Source organism: Macroventuria anomochaeta (genome assembly GCF_010093625.1).
Source record: "Macroventuria anomochaeta strain CBS 525.71 unplaced genomic scaffold BU25scaffold_52, whole genome shotgun sequence".
In the NCBI taxonomy this organism is placed as follows: domain Eukaryota; kingdom Fungi; phylum Ascomycota; class Dothideomycetes; order Pleosporales; family Didymellaceae; genus Macroventuria; species Macroventuria anomochaeta.
Window position 1 is genome coordinate 131,509 of NW_022985413.1, and position 17,443 is coordinate 148,951.

General features: G+C 53.1%; 7 protein-coding genes across 7 annotated transcripts; 2 read left to right on the forward strand and 5 right to left on the reverse strand.

The window, feature by feature from the left end:
• Nucleotides 1–668: 668 nt before the first annotated feature.
• Nucleotides 669–3,290, reverse strand: BU25DRAFT_435352 (glycoside hydrolase family 13 protein; the record flags this gene model as incomplete). The annotated part of the gene is made up of 2 exons (XM_033708910.1): nt 669–2,183; nt 3,096–3,290. The coding sequence occupies 2 exons, from the start codon at nt 3,288–3,290 to the stop codon at nt 669–671; spliced, it is 1,710 nt and encodes a 569-aa protein (XP_033555893.1).
• A 935-nt stretch (nt 3,291–4,225) lies between these two features.
• BU25DRAFT_379161 (uncharacterized protein) lies at nt 4,226–5,034 on the reverse strand. The gene is made up of 4 exons (XM_033704190.1): nt 4,748–5,034; nt 4,642–4,677; nt 4,389–4,504; nt 4,226–4,339 (listed from the first exon to the last, which is right to left on the reverse strand). The coding sequence occupies exons 1-4, from the start codon at nt 4,764–4,766 to the stop codon at nt 4,286–4,288; spliced, it is 225 nt and encodes a 74-aa protein (XP_033555894.1). The 5' UTR covers nt 4,767–5,034; the 3' UTR covers nt 4,226–4,285.
• Nucleotides 5,035–5,430: 396 nt separating this feature from the next.
• BU25DRAFT_435354 (glutathione transferase) lies at nt 5,431–6,449 on the forward strand (the record flags this gene model as incomplete). Its single annotated transcript, XM_033708911.1, has 4 exons — nt 5,431–5,468; nt 5,601–5,778; nt 5,847–5,981; nt 6,027–6,449. 4 exons carry the CDS (start codon nt 5,431–5,433, stop codon nt 6,447–6,449), a joined length of 774 nt encoding a protein of 257 aa, XP_033555895.1.
• Nucleotides 6,450–6,910: 461 nt separating this feature from the next.
• Nucleotides 6,911–8,435, reverse strand: BU25DRAFT_415894 (mitochondrial phosphate carrier protein-like protein). The gene is made up of 4 exons (XM_033707639.1): nt 8,216–8,435; nt 7,677–8,096; nt 7,294–7,625; nt 6,911–7,239 (listed from the first exon to the last, which is right to left on the reverse strand). The coding sequence occupies exons 1-4, from the start codon at nt 8,392–8,394 to the stop codon at nt 7,181–7,183; spliced, it is 990 nt and encodes a 329-aa protein (XP_033555896.1). The 5' UTR covers nt 8,395–8,435; the 3' UTR covers nt 6,911–7,180.
• A 470-nt stretch (nt 8,436–8,905) lies between these two features.
• On the reverse strand, nt 8,906–10,225 carry BU25DRAFT_463484 (uncharacterized protein; the record flags this gene model as incomplete). The annotated part of the gene is made up of 1 exon (XM_033710607.1): nt 8,906–10,225. One exon carries the CDS (start codon nt 10,223–10,225, stop codon nt 8,906–8,908), a length of 1,320 nt encoding a protein of 439 aa, XP_033555897.1.
• A 1,177-nt stretch (nt 10,226–11,402) lies between these two features.
• Nucleotides 11,403–13,357, forward strand: BU25DRAFT_353968 (MFS general substrate transporter; the record flags this gene model as incomplete). The annotated part of the gene is made up of 2 exons (XM_033703489.1): nt 11,403–11,685; nt 11,742–13,357. 2 exons carry the CDS (start codon nt 11,403–11,405, stop codon nt 13,355–13,357), a joined length of 1,899 nt encoding a protein of 632 aa, XP_033555898.1.
• An 815-nt stretch (nt 13,358–14,172) lies between these two features.
• Nucleotides 14,173–17,431, reverse strand: BU25DRAFT_495588 (uncharacterized protein; the record flags this gene model as incomplete). Its single annotated transcript, XM_033711868.1, has 5 exons — nt 17,001–17,431; nt 16,853–16,950; nt 15,454–16,585; nt 14,706–15,390; nt 14,173–14,621 (listed from the first exon to the last, which is right to left on the reverse strand). The coding sequence occupies exons 1-5, from the start codon at nt 17,148–17,150 to the stop codon at nt 14,173–14,175; spliced, it is 2,514 nt and encodes an 837-aa protein (XP_033555899.1). The 5' UTR covers nt 17,151–17,431.
• Nucleotides 17,432–17,443: the final 12 nt, after the last annotated feature.

Below are 17,443 nucleotides of genomic sequence, written 5' to 3' on the forward strand. Positions count from 1 at the left end.
AACGCCGCTAACATTGGAAGATCGACATTGCATGTCGGAAAGTCGATCACACCGCGAACGTGCGAACAACATGAAGTCGGCCGAACGCTCAACACCGAAAAGGTGTCGTGGTGATGAGATATAGACGTTAAAACGCAGCACACGCCTTGGTCGGCTTGACTCAGTTGGATTTTATGATTACTATTCGAATATTCTTCCAAGTTTCCGCGGAATGACGAACATACCTCGCAGAGTATCATACCAACGAAGAAGCTTAGTTCTCCTGGATGCTGCGTTGGAATACAACCCAATCGCTGGCTTTGTGGAAGACCACGGGTAGTTTCAATAGATTCCGCAGATCCTTCAAATCTGCTACTAGGTTTTTCGAGTATACAATATTGACAAGAACCGAGGTTTTGGCCGCAGTCGACATGGCCATGGTGTGTTCGCCACGAAGGACTTGGCTGTTGGACTTGCTACCAATCTGGAAATATCGTTCAAGATGGTTCGTGGCATGATGAACGGAAGAATCGAAGATGTCAGGATCACGCCGGTCATCGAAGTACTTCGCGTCGAAATACCTCACTTAGGCCTATCGAATGCAGTTATTGATGGGCAACTTCGAAGGAAAGCCATGATCTATTTCATCTGGGTATATCTCTAAGCCACCCATCTAAGAAGTCTAAGCTCTAGGCCTTGCTGTAGATATCAGCATCGAAGTTGGTAGGGAACCTGTCCCTGCCCTCCGCATCAGCCCTCACCCACACTGCAACGCTGGTGCCAGGACACTTGAACAATCCATATCCATCCTGATCGATCTCGACCTCACCCTGTTCCCAGCCCAGAATGTCCGTCCACTTCTCTCCGGCATGCATCTCGCCAACCGCCATCTTGATCTCGCCAGGCCCCTTGTTGCTCATGACACAAGCTAGACCGGCTTTCTTGTCCCAAGTACCTCGACGAACGAAGCCGATGCAGTTGGCATCGTCGAGGTAGTCTTCTTGGGAACCGTACGCGTACAACTTGCGTGCGAGGACCAGGTCGGCGAGTTTCCCGCCACAGGAGGGGTCGGCGGCATGTTCGCCCTTGAGCCCGTATAGGTCGCCGTAGAAGGGGCAGGGGTAGCCTTCTTTCCTTAGCAGGATAAGCGAGTAGGCCAGGGGCTTGAAGAAGCCTTCAACGGGCGTCTCGACGGTCTGGCCAGGTTGCGTGTCATGGTTTGTTACGACTGTGACGGCGCTGACGGGGTTCATCGAGACGAGCGTCTTGTCGAAGACTTTCCTCAGATCTGCGTCGGGGGTCTTCGAGAGCTGGGAGAAGTTGTTGAGGAGTGGGGAGTCGTAGAGCGAGAACTTGTGGTCCATATTGTCAAGCCAGTCGCACATGAGCCTTGCGTCGCCAGACCAGAACTCGCCAACGATAAAGATGTCGCGTCCGCACTCGTCGCGGAGGTTGTCAACCCATTCATTGGTGAAGCGCTCGGAGAAGTGCTGGACGGCGTCGAGGCGGAAACCCTTGAGGCCAAGTTCTTTTGTGATCCACACACCCCAGTTCTTCACGTCAGCTTGGACTTCGGGGTGCGAATAGTCGATATCAGCGAACATCATGTAGTCGGCGTTGCCGCCTTCTGAGTCAACTGAAGAGCTCCAGCCTTTGTTATCACCGAGGATCTTGTAGACGGCCTTCTTCTCATTGGCTTGGTTATAGTCTGTGCCGCTGAAGTGCTCCCAGTGATATTTCTGTGAAGAGTACTTGTCGCCGCGGCCAGGGAACTCAAAACCGAGCCATCCCTCGATCTCGTAGGGTTCAGACGCGTCTTTTGTTCGGTCGTTGTTGTCGACCTCTACGACGCGGCACTTCTCGGTCTTATCGGCTCCAGCCTTGTGGTTGAGGACAGCATCCCAGAAAAGACCTATCCCGTTTTCTTTTGCAACCTTGCAAAGCTCCAGTAAGTCTTCTTTTGAACCCCATTTCGTGCTCCTCTGACCCTTCTGGTCGAACTCGCCCAGATCGTACAGGTCGTAGATGTCGTAGCCGTTGCCCTCTGGCGAGGCAGCTTTGCAGCCAGGAGGTAGCCAGATGTTGTCAACACCAACTGCTTTCAGCTTAGGAACCTCGGCAACAAGTCTCTTCCAGTGCTTTTGATCAGCAGGGACGTTCCATTCGAACCCCTGGAACAGGGTGTAGTTATCCGGTGTAGGTTGCTGGTCTGGCCTTCTCGTTAGATGCAAACAACAAGCATCGAAGTAGTAGTCGTACCGTCGGAACTCATGTTTACTGGAAGACGGTCAAGCGTCAGTATACTTAAGGGGTAGGTTTAATGATCAGTCATAAGAGATGCGATCACCGCCACTATTTGAAGAGACCACATGGCTGCGAGTACCATGGTTCATGTTTACGTAGTGCCGTAGCCCGAATATTGGCTTCTTCGATCCCTGCGCGAGCAGCAGGTTTCTCTACCGGTTTCCCTGCAGGCAGAGCCGCCAAAACAAGTCGTCCATACGAAACAGTTGTTTTGCGTGGGACTTCGCGGTCTGGATGCTCGGGTGTTTACGCGCGGCTCAACAAAAAGCGCCCGCTGACGTCAGGCCGCAGGAGAGCTCATGAGAGAGGGCACAGAGAGAAACGCTCCGAACATTGTATGGAGAGAGACAGAGGAGTGTGTAAATCCAAAGTCGTCTGTGCGTTACACAGCAGGTAATGGAAAGAGATGTTCGAACTCGTCCTTGCGTTGAGGGTCAACGTAGACTAGTCTCGATGAGGTTAGAACCAAACGTCGCGCCTTCGCCATCTGCGACAGCAAGCAGGAAGTCACGACAACCTCCAGAGTCACCTATCGTTTTCGACCTTTATTCAAGAGTGCGCAAGTACCAGAACTGATAGAATTAGGCCGTGACTTCAACTCGCGCACTTGTCATCGAAAGGCTTCGAAGGTGAAGCAGATAGTACTCAATTTCACTCATTGTTCCATAGTACCTTCACACAGAGGAGATCATAAAAAGCGTAGCGCGTGACAGCATCCTCTCGCTATATGAGGGCAGACACACTTATCTTCGCTTCCTCCTCTCGACTGTTCACCTCAACACAATCAACAAAATACATGTCAGCTAGCAAACGCCTGAAGCTATCCAGCTTGGCACCTCCAAGACAATCCACCGCTTCAACCATCGTCCGTTTCTACGATCCAGATGTCCAGGCCAAAGACGCATTCGGTCGTACACAAGAGCAAATCCTGGTATGGAACAACAGCCAGCTCGAGAGCAACCACAACTACATTCAGATGCTCTTCCCACTTCCTGAGGGCTCACCATATAACTGGTCAGCGCCGGTCATCGACCTCGACACCATGGAGGCGTTCCGGGCGAAGAGTGAACTGAGGCAGCGAATGCGAAAGAGTTTCGAGCGCATGCTCACCTTCTACGGCTTTACCACATCCATCCACCCTGAAGTCGAGAGCGAGGACGAGAAGGATGTCGAGAAGCAAGAGCAAACGACCACCGACACAGCATGGACAAGTACCTCAGCCACAGTTCAATCCACCGAAGAAGGCATCCAGGACGCCCAAACCCCTTCAGCTGCCACTGGCAAGGCCACCACCACAGAGAATGCTACAGGAGTGACCACTGCCGAGCAACCGTCAGCTAGACCCGAAGGTCCCAGATCCACATCTACTTCAGAAGCCTCTCCACTCGACTACCACGTCGTCCGCGGCCCCAACTGGCGCAAAGCTTCCCGCAATTGGTGTATCCGCATGGACCACAACCACCTGCGCATCACTCGCATCCTGCGCTGTCTACGGGTCCTGGGCCTACAGACCGAGTGTGACGCATTCTTTCTTGCCTTGAAGCGCGTCTACAACGACCCAGCTATCCAGATCGGTGAGAACTCGATGATGTTCTGGACTCGCGCCGTAGAGCGCCCACTATACATTGCCCCAGACAACGGCAAGTGCGAGTGGCTGAAGGCTTGGGAGGAACAGCAGGAGTAGCAGGAATAGACTCAGCCTTTCACTACTCGAACAGAAGACCGGCAGATAAAACGAAGGCGCAACTTTTACATGAAAGCATAGCTTGGAGGCATTCACGGTCGTTGGGGATAAGAAGTTGGTATCGGAAGCTCCGGCATAAACAGGATAAAGGTATTCATAGCAACATGAAATGAAATACCAAGAAACGATCAAAGGGACTTGAGCATATAGTGAAACATAAGAAAAGTTCATTCTTCCTGATCTCTTAGCTGTGGCTTCATACACGCTAGCGATCTTCTGCTCTTCTTTCCCCAATATTTCTCACGATTCAATCTCCCTCTAGAATTCAGAGATAGTGTCTCCCCTCCTCTTGCCGCGCATATCCCACTTGCCCTGCCCAGCATTAGCCCACGCCTCATATCCCAACGTTCATCCCACTCACCTCAGTGATATATCCGATGTATCCCAGAGTCGCAGGGACAACGAGAACGTATGCGATGTTGATGAAGGCGGTACGCTTCGTCCAGCGGAAGTACTTGTGACGGTTCACGGTCATGTCTGGCGGACGTTAGCCCTGCCTTCTTCCCTTCTGCTTCCTCCGTTCCAGCCTCGCGCTGCTACACAGCTTCCCGGCCTTCAACCGCAGTGAAAGTCGCGCCGAGACGAGGAGCGTGGAGGGTGCTTGGAAGACGTACTGTTCCATTTTATGATCGCGGGATCCTTGTGAAGAGCTGTTCTTCTGTCAGCCACTGCTCGCCATTGCGCCGCGTCTGCGGGGTCTCAAGGGAGCAGAGGGCGTGCCTTCGTGTCCGCCGGCCATTTTGACGGTTCTTGAGGTAGTAGAGCGCGGCTTGCGGGGTGGGACGGGGGTGTGTGGGCGCGAGTGCGTGAGGTTGAAGCTGTGATGTCGGCGGGCGGAGGTGTTGGGCTTGGCGAATTGAGATGACCGGGGATGTCAGCCTTGCGATTGCGGTTTGCTGTTGGAGGTGCGCGTTCAACACCACGACGTGCTCACTATTCAAGCTTGCATTAGGTATCTTTGTACAATGCACATAAATGGTGGCTTGGGATCTGACAGCCGATTTGCTGCGGCGCAATATTTTGAGATGCTTGCACAGAATCATGATTGACGGGTGACTTTCTAATCGCGGCAGACGTCAGGCTTGCGACAACTGATTGTGTTTGAAGGAAGCAACTGCATCAATATGTCTCCGTCAGGCTGAACACGAAGCCTGCCTTACCACCAGAATGCCAATTGCTGCAGTTCTGCATCATGTGCTGGTACATGTCGGCATTGGTGAAAAGCCTCGGTCTTTGAATCCCTCCGCAGCACCGCCGACAGGACCGACGCTTCTTGGTCAAAGAAAATATATAAACAGCACAACACCTCGGTGCTCACTGTGGGCATCCGTATTCCTGTACCCAAGCCCCAAGACTCGTTTGACCGGAGATCAGTACCATAGACCGTACAATACACATCCACAATGTCGAATCAACAAGGCGCAAAGATCACCGTCTACTGGTAAGCCGCACGTGAAACCCGCCCTACTTCACCACCACCACCAGCAGTCACGCCCTGAGCCTTCTTACACCAATTATCCCCAGCTACCTCCAAACACCAGTCTCGGTATATGGACTAATCACAATCAATCAGGCTCGAGAAGTCTCGCGCCCAGCGAGTAATCTGGCTCCTCGAAGAGCTCAAGCTCGAGTATGACATCCAAGTCTTCAAGCGCGACAAAGAAGGCCGTGCCGGCCCAGAACTGAAAAAGTTTCATCCTCTTGGCCGCTCACCCACAATTGGAATCACGCCCGCTGGATCTGACAAAGAGGTACATTGTCCCATAACTGAGCATTGATATGGTATATGTGAACATGTCAGCTGATACACCACACCCAGATCATCGTCACCGAGTCAGAAACAGTCCTCGACTACATCTGCGACCACTTCGGCCCACACCTAATCCCTCAGCGCTACCCAGCGGGCAAAGAAGGCCAACTTGGCGCTGAGACTGAGGAATGGATGAGGCACAAAGTATATAGCCCCTCGCCTTTGGCATTCATTGATTAACGCGTGCAGTTCCTGATGGACTACGCCGAAGGCTCCTTCCTTACCCCCTTAATCGTTAGCCTGATAACCTCATCTATCCGGTCCGCCCCAGTCCCCTTCTTCCTCCGCCCGATCACAAACGGGATCGCCAACAAAGTCGACGACTCCTACACCAACCCGGAACTCACCAACCACCTCGACTTCCTAGAGACGTATCTCAAGACGAGCCCAAGCCAGGGGCAATTCTTCTGCTCGGATGCTTTGACGGGGGCAGATATTATGATGCACTTTGCGCTCGAGGGCGCGGTCAAGAAGAAGGCGTGCACGGAGACGACGTGTCCGACGTTGTATAAGTATGTGAGGAGACTGCAGGAGTCGGAGGGTTATAAGCGTGCGGGATTGAGTGTGGAGAAGGCGAGTGGGGAGAAGTATGTGCCGTTTTCCGAGACTTGAGGTTGGGATGGGAAGGGAAGATCTGGGCTATGGGGCCTTTAACGCTACTGGTGGTGTGGAGGTTTTCAAGCTTGAGTATTGGGAGTGTTGCTTGTCTTGGGAAGCTGGCAACTATACGCCGAGGGCTGGAGGTCAACTGTAGTCTTTCCTCTGCTCATGGGCTTTCGAATATCAGGCGGGCTTGCATTGACTACCTCCCAGGATTTCGAGAATTGCGGCCATCATGCACTTGTGCATTGGGTGCAGCAGCAGCCAATCCTCGCTCCAGACGACGAAGGCTGGAGGTCTTAAGTGTAAATCAGGCGGCCTTCTGGCATCATCAAAATTGATCGTAGTCTGATTAGTTCCCCCAAGTCTTCGAACGTAAGGCAGGGTTGCCTTGGCAACCTCCCAGATTTTGGAAATATCCGGAAACCGTGCACTTGCAATTAGTTTCTCAACGCGATGATCACGCAGAAGACGCAGGTTGTGTCATTAAGAGCTCCGTCTATTGTGCAGCTAATCTCATAAAACCGTACTGTTACAAGTGCCACTTCTGGCTGGCTGAACGTACAAGTAGCTAAGCGGCAAATAAAACGCAAACACATGAACAGAAAATGGGAATATATCCATGCCAGCCATATGCAAAAAAGAAAGACTTTTCCGTGCACTACAAAGTCTCCCTTCTTAGACCCAATGTCGTGGCTGTCCTGGTATCATCGCTGCACCACCTCTTCTCCAAAACCGACCGCTTAGTTGGTCTTAGCGATCTCAACGCCGCCAGTGGCGCCAAGTGCCTTCTTGATATCGCCTGGGAGGCTGTCAGCGCTACTGGTGTTGTGCAAGGTTGTGGGTGAAAACTTACCGTAGATGGCGAACTGACCAGCGGTCAGGGTACCGACCATGAAAAGACGGGCACCGATACCGCTGTAAGAGCCACGGAGACCGAGCTCCTTGGCGATCTTGATCAGACGGCTGGTGGTGCCCTCACCGGGCTCACCCTTGGTCTTGTTGATCTTGGACAGCATGGTGTCAGCGGGCTGGGAGATGATGGCGGCAGCGAAACCGGCGACGAGACCGGAACCGAGGTTGTAGACGGTCTGCATGCCGTTGGAGGTCTTGCTCTTGTCGACGATGGTGTAGACGGCCTCGTTGACCTTCTCGAAGACGACGAACTTGGCGCAGGTGTAAGGGATCCTTTTCATGTGTCAGCGCAATCCGGGTTGGCGGAGCTTGTTGAATACTTACTGCTTGAACAGGATGGGACCGAATCCAGAGTAGAAAGCACCAACACCCTCAGTGGAGAGGATCTTGCTGAAACCACCGATCAGACCGTTGGCGAACTTGGGGTCGGAAACGAGACGGATACGGGTAGCCTCAAGAGGGCAGAGGGCGATATCAGCGATGAACTCAGCGCAGGCAGCGGCACCAATGTAGACGGCAGTGCGGTTGTTGGAGGCGGTCTCGTAGCCGAGGGTGTTGATGGCCTGCTGCTTGAAGAACTCGTATCCTCCGAACTTGAAGGCGCCCTGGAGGAAGTAGCCGGCGGCGGTGGGACCGAAACCAGTCCAGACGGCGCCAGCGCCCTCGCTGGCGATGACCTTGCGGAAACCACCGATCAGACCAGTGTTGTAGGTGACGGGGTCAAGCTGGATACGGGTCTTGACGCTGTAGGGCTGTTAGCTAAAAGCTCGCACGTCATTCGTGACAGCATTTGCGCTGCGCCGGAAAAACTGCGACGCAGCCATTGGCACGCATCAGTGCCATTGGGAGATGGAGAGACGTACACATCAACGGGGGTAAGAGCACCGTGAGTGATGGAGCAGCAGACGGCACCAGCGAAAGCGAAGCGCGAGTACAGAGATACACCGGTAGGCGCGTCAGGCGCAGGCATGGCAGCAAGCTTGGCCTTGGCGGCGTCGACCTTGCTGGAGCCGGTGGCAGTTGGGGGAGGAGCGGTGGACATTGTGGAGGGCGATGAAACGGACGACAGAGGGTTGAGTGGAGAGGTTGGTGGTGTTGATGGGTGAGTTCAAGGCTCAAAAGGTTTTACTGGAGAAAGGAAGCCGTAGCTTGGCGCCAGATTTATGCCCCGATCTCTTCCGGGCAGCCAACGGAATTAGTGTTATCGAATCCCGACACTCCTGCTTTGCCCATTGACCTATCACGTCACTGTGCATTAGGCATGGCCGCTCCGTGCACGCTCAACAACGCCTATAATCGCTCAAGAAGGCCTTGCCCTGCTGCTCTTTGGAATTCGATGCTGTTCAATTCCTCCGTGGCACCTGCCGATCTCGACGATCATGGAGACACCAACCACGACACACCAACTTCACCAGCACGACTATGTGCTGATAGCTCCAGACAACAATGGCGAGCGTAGTGATTGCAAGTCTATTCGAGCAAGCTATCAGTTGTCAGGGAAACGTTTATGAAAAGAGCTGGGATAGAAAGACTGGATTGCATGGCCACACTCTTTAACCACGTCTGGCCCTCTGCATGTTCCTGATCATCAGCAATATGCTCTCCCGGCGAGGCCCGTACTTCTCAGCAAGTTCTATTTCCACATCGCCGCTCGTATTGCGAGATTCTGTTGGGTCGAGCAAGCGCAAGAGTCCATCATACTCTCGGTACTGGCTCTTCGCTGCGTCCAGCAGGACGTCGAGATGGCTTTCGACTGCGCCCATCCGATTAAGCATCCTAGCTGCCTCTTCTCGTGCATCGAGAACGTCAGCAACGGTTCCGCTCACGTAGCCCTTTACGTCAGCTTTCGCCAATTCGACTAACGTCGATGAGTGCTTGTCTTCGAGCGAGAAGCCAGCCTCCATTGCCCGGGACAACAGGCTGGCACTCATACCGGCCAGGGCATTTGCGTTGTTCTGGACGACTTGGACATGTGCGTCCAATTCTGGCACTTGCTGCTGTAAGACTCGTCGGAGCTTACCGTTCGCCTGATCGTAGGCTCTGCTTTGATTCTGCCTTTGTTGACTACCACCCAGTTTGGCGTGAGCGTCCCACTTCTGCGCTGCTTGCAGCTCTGTTAACTGCTGCAACTCTTTCAACTTGCCTTGCAATAGATCTTTGCGCATGAGCTTGATCCTGTCAATCGCTTTCTTGACAATGGTCTCGCGCATCTTCTGTTCAAAAGCCTGTATCTTCGTCTCCAACCGCTCGACCGCAGCGGTATTCTGTTCGAGCCGAGCTACACTCAACGACCGTGCCAATCCAAATACCTTTGTCGCATTCGACGTATGCAATCTTGACTCAACCTCGTTGAGCAATGCCTTCATCGTCAGCAGCTTCAGTTCATCGTCCAAGTCTGGTATTGCAATTCGAACATTCGCCCACATCATTATCAAGATGTCGAAGGGATCTTGGCTCCTGAAGCTTGCAATCTCTGGCCTCAGGGTTGTCAGAGCCTGCAGTAGCTCGTTCGAAGACTCCTTAAGCGCATGTGTCCGATCAAGGCCATGGCTGGAGCTCTTCAGCAAATGAGTCCGCCTTTCGACGGCAATTTGCAGCATTTCTCTTGCATCTTGATCCTCTCCAAGATTACCGCTCATGCGGTCGTTCCATGACAGAAGGACCTTCCTCAAGTCGCCATACGTTTCGGCACTGTGGTTCTGTGGGTCGTTGTCGCGAAAAGCAGCGAGGAGGTCTTCGGGTATCGTGTCTCGCGGCCCACGCCCTTCCCGAATGCGCTGGAGGACCGCCGAGTCCAAGGGAGGACAGACAGCACCTTCGACACGGTAAGAACATTGTCTTTGGCCCGCTCTAGAGGCTTCCCCGTCATCCATTCTTGCCGAGCAATTGCCATCGTCTTCTGAGGCCTCATCGATCCGGGCCTGTTCGTGTTCGCAGAGCTGATCAAGCCAGGACTTGCAGCTTAGTAGGTCTTCTGCAGATGCGCACCTTGGTACGGTGCTATCATAACGCGAACTCTTGGTAGTTGGTATTTTAGGACTGCTCTTCTTGTATTCGATATCGTCTTCGACATCGGAGTCTTGCAAATGCTGCCGAATAAGCGTTTTGCTTATAGGTTGCGTACGCCTTTTAAAAATGTCGAGTTTGGGCATGGCTCTATTTTGATACATGTGCTGTAGAGCCAGAGGCCAACAAGACCTACTTATCCTACCGTCACGAAAGTCACATAACACATCACAAGAAAGTGTCAAGCAGCTCGAATGTGACCTTTGCATCGAGCAATAAGTAGAGATCATTGGCTGCCTCCGACTTCACCTTCGACGGTGATCATCGGCGGAATTTGCGTATTTTGTGACTATTGAGCGTCACTCCAGGATCAGTCTTATCGAAATGTGATGCTTTCCAGCAGGTTCTTCGAGTTGCGATCTCCATCATTTGTCTGATATCCACATCCATGCAGCAGATCCATATTAACGGTTCGCGATCAGGCTGTTCGGCTAGGGTTGCCTGCAAAACCGGGATGGTGCATCTGTCATTCAGCCTCGTCGTACGGTAGGTAGAGCCGTTGCAAAGAACCGTTACAAACGCTCAAGCTCCTATCAATTGAAAAAGCTTGCTGGTACACGGCCTTGTCGACGGCGTCTCTTCAGTAACCATGCTGCCGCTGTCGGACTCTGCACAAGCTGGGGTGATCGTCGATGGCACTGGCTCCTTCCGCAAGGTTAGCCGTCCAATCATGAGCGTTGCTATAAATGCTGTAGACCGTCTCGCTGCACGACGCGAACGCCGCAACAGCAGCAGTGTCGTTTACACATGCCATGCAGGGCACAATTGTCCGCATCGGACAGAGCCGAAGGTTCTCGCGATAGCACACCGTATCTTGACGCGTGACCTCCCGGTCCAGACTTGCGCCTGCCTCGTGCACCAGCAGGGTCTGGTCAAATTTAACTCCCGAGTGCCCGCTTTCTTAAGTTTGTACCGAGAACCCTTCAACCACAACTCCTTTCTTGCCCTGCATCTGCACTCCGAAGAGCTCCCCTGCTGCTCTTCATGTCTCTGATCCAGCATGTCACACAACAAGAGGGTACTGACCGAGAGGAGGCGCTCGTCGATTTGTTCTTATCGCCGATAGACCGGCTCGAAAGCCGAGAGCAAACCTCGGAGCGTCGGCTCTCTTTACAAAGTCAGTACTCGAACGCAGGCTTCTTGCAGGCAGGCAAGTCGGTGAGACGCGTGATCAGCTACGATGCGCTTCATAAGCCCCAGGAACCAGTTGCAGGAGACATTGACGGCGGCATAACACAGTATAATGTGTCGACCTTCAAGCGTGCTGGTAAGCATTCCCGCCGCGGATCGTATCACACGACCACTTTACTAAGATCTACACAGCACAGGTTTTCGCGGTCGTCCTCGCCTGCTGGTTTGGCAGTGGAATTGTCTTTGGTTTTGCAGCGCTGAAGCCCATTCTAATCAAAGAAGGCGTCTACAAAGACCTCTGCACGCAGCAAGAGCTAGACGAGAAAGTCGAAGTCTGCTACGAACAGGACTTACGCCTCAATTTCTTCTTTTCACTCGCGTCTACTACAGCCAATGTCTCTGCACTTGTTGTTGGAACGATGCTAGATCGCTATGGGCCCAGAGTCTGTTATCTCGTCGGTTCGGCTTGCCTTGCTGCTGGCAGCATCATAATGAGCCTCGCCTTTCAGATCGACGAGTTCGATGGCTATACAATCGGAAACTTCTTCCTCGCGCTTGGAGGCACATTCGTGTTCTTGCCGTCTTTCCAGATTGCTAACGCGTTCCCAAAGTACGGTGGCACTATTGTGGCGCTCGTTACTGGCGCCTTTGATGCATCTGCAGCTGTCTTCCTCTTCTACAGACTTGGATATGAGAGTACTGATGGTGCCTTCAAGCCGCATATATTCTTCCTTGTCTATCTCATTGTCCCAGCAGCGATTGTCGTCGCCCAGCTGACTTTCTTACCAACTGAGAACTACAAGACTGCGCCTCAATTGGAGATGAAGATCCAGCGTGCTGGAGAGAACGAGAGAGATGTCCATACTTCGGATGAGGACCTGCCCGATGACGAAGTCTGGAGACGCAGGAAAAACCGCAGCGCCCGTCGCCGTAAGCGTTTGAGCAAGCTCGACGAGCTCGTCGGCGACGAAGTCGCACGCAAGAAGCAAGAAGAGAAGCATGAGCATCATCTCGAGGCTTCTGGAGTATGGGGTGCCCTGCACAACAAGACCGCCATCGAGCAGATGCTTACGCCGTGGTTCATACTGTTGACCCTTCTTACCGTCATGCAGATGGTGCGCATGAACTACTTCATCGCATCCATTCGAGAGCAGTACGCGTACATGCTCGGATCCATCGACCTGGCTACCCGCGTCAACGAGTTCTTCGACTGGGCACTTCCCCTAGGAGGCGTCCTCAGCACACCTTTCCTCGGCATGCTTCTCGACAATGTCAGTACTCCCGGCGTCCTGCTCATCATCATTGTTATCGCCACTGCTATCGGCATCATTGGCTCAGTTGCCACGCTCTGGGCAGGATACATCAACGTCATCCTCTTCGTCTTCATGCGACCCCTCTACTACTCAGCGATGTCTGATTACGCCACCAAAGTCTTCGGTTTCGCGACTTTTGGCCGCGTGTACGGAACAATCATCTGTTTCTCCGGCTTGATCAATCTCTCACAGACCGGTATCGATGCGCTCACCAAGCGCACTTTCAACGGCAACCCGGTGCCCATCAACGCTTTCCTCGCTGGGTTCACGTTCATCATCGGTACGGCGCTTGTTGTCTACGTTACAGTACAAGTTTACCGCATGCGTAAAAAGCTAGACGAGGAGGACGCAATGACTGTCACCAATACTGATGTCGGCAGCATCATGGAGAGTCTGCTGGAGGAGGACGAGCCGAGGGACTACGGCAGTATTGCTCCCGGTCGCCAATCCAGGGAGTACGAGCAGCCCGGCCGCCAGTCAAGGGAATACGTCTAGATCAACGACACCCAACGCCTCAACGCCCTATATCACTGTACACGGACGCCCGTCGTCCCCATAGATTATGGATCGGCGGATATACCCACTAAATCGTTGTTTACCACGCATTATCACGTTACAGCGGCGGAGTCAGTAATTGTTTTGCACATGTCCAACATATACGATACGGCCGGATCTAAAATTTCTGGATAGCATTATTGTCATGTTGTGTTTTTGTTTTCATTTACTGTTCTGTACTGCATATCCCATCAAGCGTTATGTTCGCCACGGCTCTTCTCCTTCGCTGTTATCAAGCGCTAATTCATGGGCATCACTCAGCGTTTGGTTTGTATGTGCGTCTTAGCGACACTTAAGCATAGATTGTCCATTGTAGATTGCTAGCGATATGAATCAACATGAATGAACATCTACTAAGGAGCGTATCGTGTTGAACGACATCGGAAGCCCGCATTGCAGTTGGTTGGCATGCGGATCCTACTCAAAGACGAGCTCTCCTGCTCGTTTGGACGGTCAGCAGATTGCCACATACGAGGCACAAGGCATAAGACCACAGACCAAAAGCACCGTGAAGCGAGATGGAATCTCCATTTGATCTGTTTTCCAGAATTTCTGACCGTCCTCCTTTTCTGGCCTCTATCGAGACTCGCCCACCCTGTATAATCACAACGGAAAAATCAGACAAGGTTCAATTGGAAACCTTCTTCTTGCGATCTGAGAGCAACTAAAATACACATATCCCATCTTCTCGGCCCCACCGGAACCTCATTCACCCATGTCCCATTCCCACCTCACCCATTCCCTTCCTCGACCATCTACCGCCACAACCCAGACACCGTCTCCACCCCTCTCTCCACAACCGCCTTAACCCTTGCCCTCAACGCATTATTCGCACATTCGACATCCAGATCCTCCAGCCAAACCCGCGCCAAAAACCGATCGAACTTGATCTCAATCCCGGGAACAGGGATACCCAAGTTATGAAGCCTCTTGAGCTCGGCCTTGTCTTCAGCGGAGATCTCGTTCGGCGGGGATGAGGCGTCTGGAGCGATGTCGGCGCCGTTGGTGCCGGTGTTTGATGGGTTGGAAAGGGAAGAGCGCGGGTATGGGATTGGATTCACGGCGTCCTCGCCGAATTGCGCTTCGAGGAAGAGGAGGAGGCGGGCGAGGCGTGTGGAGGGGTCTGAGGTGGCGTGAGGGTGGTGTTTTGTTTCCTTGGGCTTTTCGGGGTGGGCGTGCGAGTGGGCGTGATGGCGGGATGACTCTGATCGTCTACATTAGCTGCCATTTCTTGCATCAGGAAGGGAGGGGAGGGGAGAGCAAAGGAGTGAGAAGGGGAATGACGTACGGCGCACAGCAGCAGGCGAGCTTTCCACGGTGAACAAAACAGCAAGCACAGCATCAGCAATGCCGTCGTTGATCACATTGCCTTCCCAGGAGACCTCGACGCGACCACCGGGCTTGACAAGGATATTTACACAGTCCATGACCGTGAATTGTGTGCTTGTGCGGCTGATGTCCTCGTCGACGTCTTCTTTCATGCCGTGGTCGTTGGTTTCTTTGCCATTGACGGCCTCGTCGGTGATGTCTGTTTCTTTGATGGCGCCAAATGTGCCCTCGAGCGCCCAGCGAATCAGCTCGGTGCCTGCAGCGGATAAGGTGAGGTGCTGACGGCATACGATTGTGGTTGTTGTGAGACCGGCGTACTCTTTTAGGTCTTCGGGCGCCATGAGGGAGATCTTGAAGTCGTTCTGGATCAGGACACCACTTATCAACGCTGGGTTGTTATTCTCTTCGTTAGCTTGGTCGGGTTCACCATCTTCGCTGGGTGATTTGAGCGAGCGAGGTAAAGGTGGTTGGATAGAGGCGAGTGAACCAACGACTTTGGCGATCTTATCGGTCTTGAAGGGAATACGGAGTTCTTCGCAGTTGGCTGGCGAGTAGATTTTGGTAGGTACTGTCTTGTGTGCGTTGAAGCCGAGGAGTTTGGATTTGAGACGGGTCATGTTGCCCTTCTCGCCGTGGACGAGGATCTAAAAGGTTGTCATTCAGGTGTGCTCTCACTTGTGCGAGACAGTCGCTGCATCGAGACTTACAACTACGGGCGCGGCAACTTCCTGCACGAATTCCATGTTCTCCTTGCCGTCCACGTGGGCTGCGAAACTGTACTCTTGTACTGTACAACGTCTGGGTATCATGATCTGCTCGTTCTCTCTCTGGCCTACGCGACGATTGTTATTCGCTGCTCGCGTCATGATTGCAGGGATCTGCTCGGGCTCATGAACAATCTGCTTCGCCATTGTGCCTTCGACCGAATAGCCCGTGATGATGACACCGTTTCTTGGATCGGGGGCCCATCGCTCGAGAAGCTCGCGAGATGTACCAGACTGCATCATACCAGGCGAAGCCAACATGACACAGCCACTCATATCGTCGAAGCGCTCCAGGTTCTTCAGCGAACGAACGAAACGAAGATCCCAAGCTCCACGGCGTCCAACATCGCCCTCTGCTTCAGCTTCGGCGAATCGCTGCTTGGTGAGGCGTTTGATGTTGTCGTTCATCGCGCCGACATACGTCTGGTAAACCTGCATACATCGTCGAGCCAGACTGGAGTTGTAGTAGATTGGAACCTTCTGATACTGTGGGTGCTTGCCCCAGTACTCGTCCAGGATAAGCAACAGCTCTTGAGCTCGTCCAAGGGCGAACACGGGGAGCAGTGCTCTACCGCCGCGGTTCAAGATGTCGGTGATAGCCTTCATCAGTTGTGTCTCGCGCTCGACGCGCGGTGTGTGTGTGGAGATACCGAACGTCGATTCGGTGATGAGAACATCGATCTTGACTTCCTTGGGGACTGAAGCGGAGACCAAATGTCGATCATCTTCTCGCGAGTAGTCACCTGTGAACAGAATCTTTAGGCCGGCGATTTCGACCAGGAACATGGCTGCTCCAAGGACGTGACCAGCAGGGTATGGTGTGATTCGTATCCCAGAAACCGTATGTGTGGTGTAGAAGTCGATCGACTCGATCATGGGGAAGGTGTTCAGATGGTCTTGTTCAGTGTACATCTGGATCTTGGTTTCTGACGAGCTGGACATGTTGCCAACACGAACAGAGTCCTGGATGAGCCACTTGTAGATGGCCTTGGTAGGATGTGTCATGAAGACTCGCCCCTTGAAGTTCGTCTTCGCCAGGACATACGGCAGTGAAGCTGCATGATCGACGTGGAAACTGATGTTACGTTAGCTCATATCGATGTATGCTCTCGTGCTGTTGAAGCAGGACAGTGGACGGGAGTGCTCGAGGCTGCTATGTACATGCGGGCCAGGGTGAGGAGGCACATCACCGGAGTCGAACTGGATGGTGCAAATGATATTCCATTGTTTCTGATATACAAGACGTTGGTCCCAAAATAGTCCTCCATGCATGTACGACTGCAGTGATACGCCTGGCCCACCCAGCTCGATGCTCGATCTAAGGGCAGATGTGTATACATACTGTGAGATTAGAAGCACGTCTACTGTGCTGAGATCAAAGTCATCGTAGAAGGGCATAGCTGAAAGGCCTTCGTACGCAGGGTGCATACCAGCATCGAGCTGTCTCAGTCAGCATCTTGCAACACTTTTTTGGGTATCATGGTGCGCACCATGACTGTCTTGCCCTTATACTGGAGAATGTGGCAGGACCGGCCGACCTCGTTACCGCCGCCCAAGCACAAGAACATCAGCTCATCAGCCGGGTCTATGGGCTCCACATCCTCTGGCTCCATCGCCGCGTGCTTCCTCTTGGACGCCATATCTATATATTTCCCTGGCTGCGGGTGAGTTACAAGTGCAAGCTGCGCTCGCTGAGTCAGACTGCGAGATCAGGAGAGCGCTCTCGTGCAGAGATGGGGCTGAGTTGGGCTGCAGGTGAAAGGGGTGCGCGAGCTGCAGTCGAAGAAGGGCGCGTTGGCCAGCGAAAGCGGCTGTTCAGTCCAGGGCCATTAGTCAGATGACAGGTGTCGCAAGAGCAATCGCAAGACCGCGATGTCGAGGTGGACAGCGATGGGCGAGCGAGATGCGTGTGAGTGTCGAGGTGAGTGTGCTG

Coding starts and splice junctions, on each gene's coding strand:
- BU25DRAFT_379161 (XM_033704190.1), bottom strand. Junction 4,505..4,641: donor CGCGATCATAAAATGGAACA/GTACGTCTTCCA, acceptor AACGTCCGCCAG/ACATGACCGTGAACCGTCAC. Junction 4,340..4,388: donor ACATCGGATATATCACTGAG/GTGAGTGGGATG, acceptor AATGCTGGGCAG/GGCAAGTGGGATATGCGCGG.
- BU25DRAFT_415894 (XM_033707639.1), bottom strand. CDS start 8,394: ATGTCCACCGCTCCTCCCCCAACTGCCACCGGCTCCAGCAAGGTCGAC. Junction 8,097..8,215: donor GCTCTTACCCCCGTTGATGT/GTACGTCTCTCC, acceptor ACAGCCCTACAG/CGTCAAGACCCGTATCCAGC. Junction 7,626..7,676: donor GGTCCCATCCTGTTCAAGCA/GTAAGTATTCAA, acceptor ACACATGAAAAG/GATCCCTTACACCTGCGCCA.